The sequence below is a fragment of the Calypte anna genome, chromosome 19 (assembly GCF_003957555.1).
Source record: "Calypte anna isolate BGI_N300 chromosome 19, bCalAnn1_v1.p, whole genome shotgun sequence".
NCBI classification, from domain to species: Eukaryota; Metazoa; Chordata; class Aves; order Apodiformes; family Trochilidae; genus Calypte; species Calypte anna.
Genome location: NC_044264.1, coordinates 2,449,851 through 2,462,382, shown reverse-complemented (window position 1 = coordinate 2,462,382; position 12,532 = coordinate 2,449,851). Strand labels below are relative to the sequence as shown.

The following is a 12,532-nucleotide window of genomic DNA, read 5'->3' as shown; positions in this document are numbered from 1 at the left end:
CCATGAGAATGTCAAGGTCAAATGGGGCTTTTGGGTGGTGAGATGGTTCAGGTTTATGGCGTGGTATGATATACTCTGCCTTAGGCTGCTGGAAACATTGATTGATATTGTTAGGAAAATTGATAACTTGATTTTTGCTCTTTTATAGTTGAAACAGGACCAGGCTGTGTTAAGAGAGTTTCTGTGTCATGCTGTGTTCAGGCTGCTGCTGGAACTGCTTGGCTGGAGGAGATTCTGTCTTCATCTCTGTACAAAATTTTGTTCATGGTGTTGCCTGCATTAGAGGAGAGATTGATGACACTTGGGATATCAAAACAACCCCTTTAAGCAGTGAAGGAGCAGAGCCAGGGACATGGCTGTAAAGTGGTGTAAAGCTCTGGCTAGGACATGGAATGCTGTGGGACTCCAGGGATGGTGGGTTCATCCATGGATTGCCAGGAAGCTGAACAGGAGCCAGCAGTGTGCCCAGGTGGCCAAGAAGGCCAGTGGCATCCTGGGCTGGATCAGGAACAGCGTGGCCAGCAGGTCCAGGGAAGGGATTCTGCCCCTGTGCTCAGCCCTGGTGAGGCCACAGCTTGAGTCCTGTGTCCAGTTCTGGGCCCCTCAGCTCAGGAAGGAGATTGAGGTGCTGGAGCAGGTCCAGAGAAGAGCAAGGAGGCTGTGAAGTGATCCAGCAGAATTGCTGTGAGGAAGGGCTGAGGGAGCTGGGGGTGTTGAGGCTGGAGAAGAGGAGGCTCAGGGGAGACCTCATCACTCTCTGCAACTCCCTGAAAGGAGGTTGGAGCCAGGGGGGGTTGGGCTCTTTTCCCAGGCAACTCTCAGCAAGACAAGAGGGCAGGGTCTCAAGTTGTGCCAGGGGAGGTTTAGGTTGGAGATGAGAAAGAATTTCTTTCTGGAGAGGGTGATCAGGCATTGGAATGGGCTGCCCAGGGAAGTAGTGGATTCTCCGTGTCTGGAGATCTTTCCAAAGAGCCTGGATGTGGCACTGAGTGCCATGGGCTGGGAACCACGGGGGGAGTGGATCAAGGGTTGGACTTGATGAGCTCTGAGGTCCCTTCCAACCCAGCCAATTCTGATTCTATCTCTCCTGCCTACCTGTGTCCTTGCCATCCTCACCCCATCTGCATGGCTCTGATCTCTCAAGAGATCCAGAATGTGAAATCTCATTTTGGCCCCAATCCAGCCAGCCAGACCTGTTCCTTTGGGTTGTACCAGATGTAGAGAAGCAGAACCCAGCTCTGGGTTGTGCCACACCAGCACTAGGGGATGACTACCTAGTACATCATACCAGGGGAAGTTAGAGATTACTGCTTCCAAGGAGAGAAAAAGAGGAAAAAAAACCACCTTGGGTTGCATGTATCTGAAACAGACTGAATTCAAGGGATTGAGGTTTAGAGATATCCTGAGATAAACCAGGAAATGGTGAGACCAATACTCAAGACCTCTCAAAGGAGAGGGTTTCAAATGATACCCCCAAGGTTGTCCTTATGTGTCCCTATGTGGACAGAAGATTGCTTTGAATAAATCTGAGTAAACTGCTGGAGCAGAGTGGGGGTTTCAGTGGCAAGCCCAGTGTGTCCCAAAGTATTTTCTGATGCCCCAGAAACATGTTGGTTTTCACTCTTATTTGCATTGCTTTTATTGGTATCATCTGCAAGTTTAAACTGGGAGGACTGCACTGCCATCAGACAGGCTGTCATAACACTGCACTCAACATCAAAACAAAATTCCTCCTTTCAAACAAACTGAAATGTGCGAGGAGAAAGGGAAGAAGCTTGCAAGATGAGTTATTTCCTATTTTCAGCTCTTTTTATCTCCAGCCTTTCAGTTCCAGTCTGCAAACCAAGGCTGGCCTGCACCTTCATTGCAGGTGCTGGTTGGGGAAAAATCAGGGAGGGGAGGGACTTGGGTTCTGTTTTGGTTTCATAATCCAAGTTCAGGGCAGACTTTAGGTTACAGAAGCACACAAATCAAAATCTATACAATAACCTGAGCTCCAGTGAGGAATAGATGAAGTACCAGGGTGAGCTTTAATGTCACATTAAATCAAGCAGTCCAAAGCCAGGAAGTTCCAAGCGTTCAGATCCTTGTGCAGTTGTGCACAGGGTGTGTGGCATGGCTGAGTTATTGTGTAGCTCACATTTAAATAAAGAAAATGTTCCTCCAGTAGCAAAATCCCAAGCCCTGGTAATACTTTTATCCTCTGCCATTGTCTCTGCCTGCTCTGCTCATGGTTTTTGTCCAGATGCTGCTCATGACAAGTAACAATTTCTGTGGGTAGGAAGCTTGGATTTTGTCAGAGAATTGAAAAGAAACCTTTCCTGGAATGGAGCAGCCCTTGGGTCAAGTCAGAGCTGACCTGGAGGACAGCAGTTCTGAAATCTCTGGGTTTTGTGTCCTTCCCAGGTCAGCCATGCAGTTTTGGTGTCATTCCCCTGGACATTCCTGTAGGGACACTGTCCCCTCTCCCAGGGCTCAACTCCAGGGAGCAGCAACTCTTGGAAATCCAAGACCATCCTTGGGATTTTCTCCACTAATTAAAGAGTTTTGGTCTGCAATTAGTGCAGAGTTGTTGCTAGATAGCAACAAAGGTGTCAGTCCTCAGGAGCTGAGCTCATCAGCCAGCCCATAATAATTCCCTGGTTTGTGTTATGATGACTTCCTTGAATGTCCTTTGTGGGTTTTTACCCTCCCTTTGCCTCAGGTTTTGCATTGTGGTTTTTAGTTAGAGTGCACTGGGCTGGTTGTGCCCATTCTCCCTTTAATAGCTGTTGTTTTATCACTGCATCACAGGGTGATTAGTCTGGCAGAGTCATTAGAAGTGATTCCAAAAACACCTAAGTTTTTAAATAAAAGGCCTCTAGGCTTTCCCTTTGCATTCTGTGTTAATTATTACAAATCTTGAGTGAAAAAGAAAACTTTTGAAGCTGTTAATCTTTCAGAGGTGAGGGGGGAATATGGAGGAGCAGGAAGAGCTTTATGGCTGGAGAACCCAGGTGAATGCTGCAAAAACCCAACACCTGAGGGCTGATGGAGGATCTTGGCATCCCCTGTTTTTTTCCCTGGGTAGAGCTGAAGCCAGTGCCCTCTTTTCTTTCATCCCTGAAATATTCCCCCTCCATTCCCTCTATGGGAGAAGGGAAGGTTTTCTTGGGAGAGGAGTCTGCCCTTAATTAAGAATGAACTTCTCTTATTTCCTCTGTACTTCAATTAAGTGGAAGGATTTAATCCAGATCTGCCACCCACGTGCTTCAGCAATGAGTTTCTGATTGCTTGTGGGAAGGGATAACTAATGGGAGAAGTGAGCAGGCAATGGTATCATTCCCTTGGATTGGATGGATCATCTTAAGGAATTAAAAGATAAAATTGCCTGTTCTTCTCTCCATAATCCTTGTCTGTTAGCAAAGAGAGTTTGGTGTTAGCAGATCCCCTCTCTGTGCTGATCAGATTAATTTCCTGTCCCTTTTGCAGACTGACCTTTGGATTTTAATTTCAAGGCAATTCAACATTCAAATAAAGAAATTCCAACTCCAGTTCCCTACCCTGTCTCTGCAGCCTGACCCACAATGCAGACACAGGAGCCTGGGACACCAAATCTTTGCCCATCCTGGTCTCTGGACCTCTAGGAGATGGAGTTTTACGGCTTGAAAATTCCATTTTCAAGGAAAGGTGCAGAAAAGGTTGAAAATATGAAATGCGTGCAGCCAAATGCTCAGAAACAAGAACAAAAATAAAATTAAAAAAAAATACCACCACAGTAACTTTGGGCCAGCAAGGATTTTATGTGAGGACTGATAAATGTAATTGCTCTAAAAAGCTTTTTGCCATTATTCTGTGTGCTTATTGTTGAAGCAAGTGCAGAACTCCTTCAGCAAACACTGGGCCAAATTATTCCCTAGCATTTTGTTTTGCAGGAGATCCTGATCTTCAGGGGTTGTTTCCAGCATTTACAGTAGAAGGAATTACTGGGAAAGGCAATCCTGGCTCTTGTGGGGAGCAGGGGTTGTTTCAGGCTGTGCAAATGTTGATTTATTCTTCTCCAGTGGTTCCTGGGGTATCCAAACCCAGAAACCTGCTGGAGGCTCTGTGCTCCTTTTGAAATACAAAGCCAGAAGATGGGTAGAAAATTAAGTTCCTGCTTTTATGTTTAATTAATTATGTTTAATTTTATGTTTAATGTTAATGTCCTAAAACACACATGTAAAAGCTGTGTTGAAACCAAAGTGCTGGTGGACCTTTCCAGGCAGTGTGGGGTTGGTTTTCTTTCCTGTAGAGGATGAGGATTTACCTTCCAAGAGTAAAACTTCCCCTGCTCAGTGTTGGGGTGGCTGTTGTTGCATGGTCAGAGAAGTTGCTGCCAATTCCTCCTCTTTCCAAACTGGGTCTTGGAGCTTGTTTTCCAAGCTCCAGCTCTGATGCTGCAGATTCAGCCCCCCACCACATTTTGTGGGAGCTCTGAAAACACCTGAAGCTTTCCTTGCATCCCCCATCCTCAGTATGACCACAGGAAGAGCTGGTGTAGTGTTCTAAATAGTGGCCCAGAAAACTGCTTCTCAAAAGATTGTCTCAGATGCAAGTAGGTAAAAACTGGTACATTTAATTATGCAAACATTTCCTCATTTAAATAATTATCTGTGAAGTCACTGATTATTTGCACGAGTCCAGATTTTTTTTTTTAAACCCACTGTTTTGTTGCTTCTCTGTTTTCTTTCTTATTAACCTTCCATACAACTTGACAACCTTGATTTCCTTCAGGCTGACAGCTTTTTTATCTTTTTTTTATCTTTTTATCTTTGCTTTTTTTTTCTTTTTTTTTTTCTGGACCTTTGTCCTGAAAAGCAATGCACATGACTGACTGCAAACTTCAAATTTCATTCCTTAGGTGTGGAGTTCCAAATTGAAAACCCTAATGTTTTGGTAGTAGCTATTTTTTTTGCTAGATATTTAATCTTAAGAAATAAGGAGTTATTTCATAGAATCACAGAATAGGCTGGGTTGGAAGGGACCTCAGAGATCATCGAGTCCAACCCTTGATCAACTACCGCCACAGTCACTAGACCATGGCACTGAGTGCCACATCGAGTCACTTTTTAAATGTCTCCAGAGATGAAGGGTCCACCACCTCCCCAGGCAGCCCGTTCCAATGCCTGATCACCCTCTCCAGAAAGAAATTCTTTCTAATGTCCAACCTAAACCTCCCCTGGCACAACTTGAGACCCTGCCCTCTTGTCTTGCTGAGAGTTGCCTGGGAAAAGAGCCCAACCCCCCCCTGGCTCCAACCTCCTTTCAGGGAGTTGGAGAGAGTGATGAGGTCTCCCCTGAGCCTCCTCTTCTTTAGGCTGAACAGCCCCAGCTCCCTCAGCCTCTCCTCACAGGATCTGTGCTCGAGTCCCTTCACCAGCTTGGTTGCCCTCCTTTGGACCTGCTCCAGCACCTCAATCTCCTTCTTGAACTGAGGGGCCCAGAACTGGACACAGTACTCAAGGTGTGGCCTCACCAGGGCTGAGTACAGGGGCAGAATCACCTCCTTGGACCTGCTGGTGATGCTGTTTCTGATACAGGCCAGGATGCCATTGGCCTTCTTGGCCACCTGGGCACACTGCTGGCTCATGTTCAGCCTCCTGGCAATCCAGACTCCCAGGTCCCTTTCTGTCTGGCTGCTCTCCAGCCACTCTGTCCCCAGCCTGGAGCTCCCCATGGGGTTGTTGTGGCCAAAGTGGAGGACCCGGCACTTGGCCGTGTTAAAGCTTATCCCATTGGAGTCAGCCCATCTCTCCAGTCTGTCCAGGTCCCTCTGCAGAGCCCTCCTGCCTTCCAGCTGATCAACACTTCTCCCCAGCTTGGTGTCATCGGCAAACTTGCTGATGATGGACTCAATCCCCTCATCCAAGTCATCAATGAAGATATTGAACAGGACTGGGCCCAGCACTGATCCCTGGGGGACACCACTAGTGACTGGCTGCCAACTGGAAGCAGCCCCATTCAGTACCACTCTCTGGGCCCAGCCTTCCAGCCAAAACACTTTCCCCACAAAACACTTTATCCTCTACTGTTCCAGCAGTGTTCAGATACATCTGACCTAAACTCCCATTGGGTCTGCATTCCAAATGAAGTTCCCCTGGGGTTTGGTCTTGGGTGAACCCTTCCTGCAGGGAGATCCATCCAGAAGGAAGCTCCTGGCACAGAGTGGGATTTGGGCCAACTCCATCTGGTGTCTGGAGTGTGTTCCTGTGTCTTGTAGTGGTTTCACTGCTGGTGTCAGGATGAGCAAATCCTTAGGTTGGCCACAGCCCCACAAGGGCTTTCTCCTGGGTAGTTCTGAACCTGACTTTGCCTTGTTCCTTATGTCCATCTGGAATGGGATGGGATGGAATGGAATGATGTTCCCCATGGCAAGCAAGTACTGATGGGCCTTGCTGAGGGCAGGAGTCATGGATGGAGCAAAAAAACTTGGGGATAAGTAACGTGGTTGAGGCTGACAAAAAGGCTTTTGCTTCCCAAACCTTGTTTTGTGTTGTTCCTCTCCCACATTTGGGGAATACCTGAAGTCTCAGCACCTCCAGTTGTTTTTCTCCTTGCCATGTGTGCTGTTCTGCTCCCTGGCCAGCACTGAGGATACTTGAATATCCAGATTTATTGCTCCAGGTCTCAGAGATTTTTTTTTGGAGGTACATCTGTACTTAGTTGAGAACTGCTCCTCTTTTTGAATCAGAGCCCAGGTGACTCAGATCCAGCTGTCCTCTTTTTCCAGTGGAAAGCTGGAGAACAAAATGTTTTGGTCATTTGAAGCAGGCTTTCATTTTGTGCATTCCTGGGATGCTTTCCTTGGTTGTGGGAACAGACAGAACCATTCATCCCAGTGTGAAGAGATTGCAGGAAGAATCTAGCTGAGATCTAGAAAATCCTTGTAAAATGTCTCCTTTTGGAAAAGGAATGAAAACAAAATAAACACAACTGATGGCCCAGCAGTATCCACAGAGGCTTCAACAGTATATCTGAGGAAAGCCTCATTTCCCTGAAGCTGGAGAAGAAGGCAAAGCTCACAGCTTGTGCAAGTAAAATAGTGAGTAGGAAAGAGAAATGGTTCCTCTTTCTGGTGTCCCATGGCATCATATTTGCCTGTTCAGTGCCTGCTGCTGGGAACAGATTTTTCAGAAAGGTTCTGCTGGGGTGCTGAGGGTATGATAGAGGAGCTGAGGGCAAGTTGTTATCTCTAATGGAGCAGGGCAGTGCCCTGTGGAGGTGTTGGGCTCTGTCCCAGGCTGAGGATATTTCTGCAGTGCTAAAAGTCCATCACTTGGCTGGACAATAACGTGGGACCTGGCTTGGGACAGACTGCTCTGGGTGATGAAGATGACTGCAGAAGAGGTCCATGCTTGGCCTTCAGAGCTTCCTGAAATTCTACTTGTATGTTTTACTGTTGAAGTGGGGGATAAACTAGTAACAGAGAAGTATCTGTCCCTAGCAGCAGGTGTAAATGTGTTTAAAAATACCTTGGACATTTATTTTTATCTATGTACTTCTAACAAACTGTATTTAGAGAAAAATTCTTTCAAGCTCATCCTCATTCCTCTGTCTGACAAGGTTTTCAGGTCTCCAATAAAGCAATCATCCCTGATTCCTGGCTTTGGTCATCCTGCAGCTCTTGGAGATGAGAATGAAGTTCAGGTCCAGGAGGTCCCTGGGGTGCAGGGTGGCACTTCAGAGTCTTTTGAATCTCCTGTGCCTCCCATGGATTGAGGCCATGAGCTGGAGGTGGTGATTGGATTTCTGGATAAGAGAAGCTATCTGTTCAGAGGACAGCTTCATTAGCAGCCCATGGAGTTCATTGGTTTTTTGGGGGTTAGTTGAAAGCAAATGTGTTTGCATAAAGGCTTCTGGCAGGGCTCTTTCCAGAGTGGGAATGTGCTTCCTCTTTATTTATCTCCTCCTGCATAAAAATAAAATCCATTCTAAGAAGAAGCAGAAGATGAGCTGGGTACACAAGTCACCAGATACTGTGCTCTTCAGGGATGAGGAGTGGAGGTAGAATGAACCAAAGCTTCCTGTCTCTTCATAGATGAGCAGCAAAAAAGAGGAACAGACTAAACTCACTTTCTAAAGTTTATATGGATCTGGCTGCAAAGTTGGGGATCCAGAGAGCCCCTCGAGCAGAGGCCTGAAAAACTGCAAAATATTTTTATTTTTCTTGAGCTCTCTCCTGCTGAATCTCTTTTCCACTGCTGTTTTATCCTTCCCTTGTGTCTTTTTAGCCTTCCCCCATCCACATTCCTGGTTGGTACATACAAACCATCCTGTTTTATCAAGCACCCCCAGCTTGCTTAACCTGCAAGTACAGCATCAAACCTTGTAACCAGGAGGCAGGACCAGACAATGAGAGGTAAAAGAGTCAAATGCATCTTGTGGAGAGGGCAAACCTTCAGGTTGGAGGTGATGGAGGTGGGGTGAGGAGCACATCACCTGCCAGCAGAAGTGCTAGGAAGTTGAGTTGCTCTGTAAAATCAAAGCTAGCCCTGGGCAAAATGTGTTGCATGAGATGGAGTGGGTGGGAGAGCCCTGGCTGAGGGCTTGGTAGATAGAAGGAACAAGCTGGTGGGTGCTGTTTGCCTCCTGGCTCTGGTACTCGTGTCTTATTTTATGCTAAACAGAGCTGGAAAGTGCAGCCTCCTGTCCAGCACCTGCTCCTTGCTGGCTCTGTCTCAAGAAGGTTCTTTTCTTGTTAAGGAAGAAAGAACTTCTTGCACTTTGCTGTTGTTTCTGCTGCTGGTGCTGTGATCCAAGCACCCTGATTTCCATCAGCAGCTCTGACTTCCATGTAACTGAAATATTCCCCAGCTGGTGCTGTCTGCATGTGCCTGAAACCACCCCAAGCTTTGAGCATCCTTTGTGGAAAGGATGAGGAAGAGTTGGACTCGAACCCTTGGCTTTTCACCCAGGCTCCATTCACAGCTCCCTCCTCATCCCTTCTTTCTTTGTCTTGAGCTGGGGGGGGATGTCTGACTCCAGTTGCTGAACCACTCTTGTGTCTTGGATATTTCCAAGTCCTCAGGAATACAGTTTTGGAATTCTCCTTGTGTTTTGTTTTGTTTTTTCTCCTCTGTGTCTGCCTGCAGCTTTCCCTGGAGCCCTGCCAGCCTTTCCCTCTCCCTGACCCAGCATGTCTTGAAACCCTTACTCATGCCTTAATCACTTCCTGGCCCTGCTATTGCAATTACCTCCTTGCAGCATCTGTAAATCTTTGCTGGGTTCATTCTCCTTCCTTAGCCCCTGAAGCAGGTCTGGGTGTCCCCTGGCTGGGCCTTGCTTTGCCTCTCCTTGCAATTCCTTTGCTGTTCTCTTGGTCTTGGCCCTGGCTCTCTCTGCTGCCACCTTCTTCCCCCTGCTCAGTCAGCCTTGGCTTCCTTTGCCTGATGGTCCCAACGTTTTGATTTGTTTTTCTTGATCCATGAGGGATGTTTTTGCATTTTTTTTTAAAGCAACTTAGTCATTTCCTTAGTTTTTCTTCCCATAAAACTTAGAGGAGTTGTGTCTTTGCTCATGCAACGTGCTTGCAAGGAGCTGGGAGGTTTTATTCCACTTGGGAAAGGGAATGGCATAGGGAAGACTTAGGTGCCTTCACTAAGGAGTATCTGCAAATCCATGGGGTCAGATCCTTTTTCTGGACAAGGTTTTGGATTTGTTCTTAGTGCAGGAGCTGAAAAAGCTGCAGCTTGGACTCCTCTTGTGAGTTTGGAGAGGCTGCCCTGAAATCTGGTGAGAATGGGGACCACACACCAAAGCTCTGGTGCTGAGCATGTGTGCATTTGGTAAGGGCTTTGTCAGTGCTCAGAGCAGCAGAATTGGGGTTTGGCTGGCATGGGAGCTGAGACTTCAGAATTTAAGAGCTGTCAAGAATTTTAGTCACTGAATTGAAACGGAATTTCAAACTGAATTGAAATCCTTGTCTGGTGATTCTGTGATGCTTCAGCTTTGGCCCAGGGCTCCAGTGTTAAGGATGTAGCATTAAGATGTGAGATGGAGGCAATGATCACCCTTGTTTTACAGGAAAAGAAATGAAAGATCCTGACCCTGGTCTGGATGTGAGGGGAAGGAGCTCTGGGCATTGCTTTCTTGAAGCCTGTTTGGTTCCCTGCCACCCATTCTCTGTCTGATCTCTTTGTGCTCTTCTCCCCCAGCTCTGTAAGGATGGAAGAAGAGATCCACCATGGAGAAGCCTGAATGGTGATACCAGGACAGCTCTTGGAGGCAATACTGAGATACAGGAGACAGCAAACATGTTGAAGCCAAGTGGACTTAAAATCCCAGGCAGGGCTGGGAAGCATTCCAGCCCCGTGGGAAGAACATCAGGGACCACTGCAGCTGCTGTCACCACCAGCTCAAAAGAAGGTAAGGGCTGGATTCAGGTTGTCACTTGCCTTAAAGACAAATGCCTTGTGGTGCCAATGTTCAGTAGGATGGGGAATTCCCCAGCTCTCTGTAGATTGGTTGTGAGCAGGGATCAAAACAAGTGTAAGCTGGTGAGTAAATGGTCTCTTTCTCCCAGGTAATGATGAAACCAGGCACAAAGATCCCCTGGCATTTAAGGCTGACAGTGAGAGGTGCCACCTCCTGCCTTGTTTGTTTGTGTGTGGATAACTCTACAGAGATTTAACATTTGAAGAGCTGCTAATAATTAGGCAGATGGGAACCTCACCCATGACCTTCTTAAACAGTGTCCTGTAGCTATTGCTTCTCATCTCTGATAATGCAAGAGTAAGAACCTGGCACTTAGGATGATTTGTCCTGTGCTGATTGCCTCAAATTAGTGCCTTTGTTTGAACAGATTAATTTGAAGCCCTGAGATGTGAATACTGATTTACCTACACACACATACCCAGGATTTACTCTCCCTTGATCTCTATCCAGTGTATGCATAAGCTATACAGGCTTCTATTATGCAGTATAATTAACACTTCAAACGAGTTTGTGGTGTGTTTTGCTTAGGAATTTTTTTCTGACTGCTGGTTTTTTATTTATACATTTTTTATTTATAAATCTTAGTAAATACTCGGGGTGTAAACTTTTGCATGTAATAATTCATAATTATTCAAGCTGATGCCCATGTGCCTGGTTACTTTGCTGTACGTTTCAGTCCCCAAAATACAGAACCTTCTGGCAGAAGCAAAAAAGTCTTGTAGCTGTGAGAAATGCAGGGGATAAAACTGGACAAAATTTGCTTTAGCATGCTGTGACAAATGAATCTGTGATGATGATACTGGAAAAACGAGGGTCACCAGACTGCTGTCTCTTGTGAGAGTAATGCAGAAGTGTTGCTTAGTTAAACAAACAGAAAAACCCCTCTCTGTGAAGTGCCCTTTTCCCAGGAATATCCTCCTGGAGGAAGGTGGTTCCATCCCAGGCACAGGGATGCCACACAAAGCCCTCCCCTTGCTGCTGCTCTGCTCTGTTGTTCCATATCAGGGCTCTGCTTTTCTCACAGATTTAATAAGCTGAGGTTTTTTTCAGTTACTGCTAATGTATGTGTCGTCTCTCTTGCCATCTAAATTCTTTCCTTGAGCACTGTGGTAAAAGCCACAGATTTAATTTGCTTTCTTTTGCACATCTGCAAACTCTTGTTTGAGGGACCAGTCACTGGATGAGATCATGGGCCAAGTTCCAGATCTTTCAGTGCAATGCAGCTTTGTAGGGAGTGGAGTGGCACTGCTTCTCCCCAGCTGAGCACTCAGCCCTAAGTATAGAGAAGAAACTTTGGATTGAACCCTTCTTTCTGCATTTGAGTGGGTGTTTAATATTAATTTCTTAATTCACTGTCCAAATCAAAGATACTGAAAGGCTCCTTATAGCTGGTGGCTGGAGGGAAGCACAGATTGACAAAGGAAATTTTTTAGGATGAAGCTGAGAGTTTGGAAGTTATTTCCCAGACCCATTTTCTATATTTCCCCCTTGTTTCTCCTGGTATCTGGCTGTGGTTGAGAAATTAACTTGCAGGACTCCACTGAAGTGACTATTTAGCTCCCAGCTGAGAATCTCTCAAGGTTCTTCATGCTGGATTTCTAATTGCAGTGTGGCACAGAATCATTTTCAGTTGATTTCTATCACTTAAAAAACCCCAAAAACAACAAAATGAGGCAAAGAGCCTGGTTCTGTCTTGCCCTCAGAGGCTTTGCACAGAGACATCTCAGCAACCCCAGTGTTCTGCAGCATGAAAGGATTTGTCAGCAGCCCTGGCCAGGGCTGATGCAGCCTTCCTGAATGCAGGGCTTGTTTGCTGGAGCTTCTTTGTGCCTTGTTCAGCTGCAGCCATCCTGCCCTGTGACACATGTGCAGCAAAGCCAAGCTGAGCACAGGCAGAACCTGCACCCAGCAGGGTTTGATCTTTGCCTGAGAAGTTCTGAAATTATTTTTGATCCTGCAAAAAAAAAGGGGGGTGGGTGGAGGGTGGAGAAGGGGAGCAGTCTGGGGATGGTTGGTCCTGTGCAGCCATGGTGCTGCAGCTTCTCTGCCCCTCAGGATGATGCAGGAGGCTTTCCAG

General features: G+C 46.5%; 1 protein-coding gene across 1 annotated transcript in view; it reads left to right on the top strand.

Moving 5' to 3' along the window:
* CLIP2 (CAP-Gly domain containing linker protein 2) overlaps window positions 1-12,532 on the top strand; it is an 85,076-nt gene that overhangs the window by 6,574 nt on the left and 65,970 nt on the right. Inside the window, exon 2 of the mRNA XM_030462446.1 lies at window positions 10,176-10,386. Coding sequence (XP_030318306.1) covers window positions 10,275-10,386 — 112 coding nt within the window. The 5' untranslated portion in view covers window positions 10,176-10,274. The remainder of the gene's footprint in view (window positions 1-10,175; window positions 10,387-12,532) is intronic.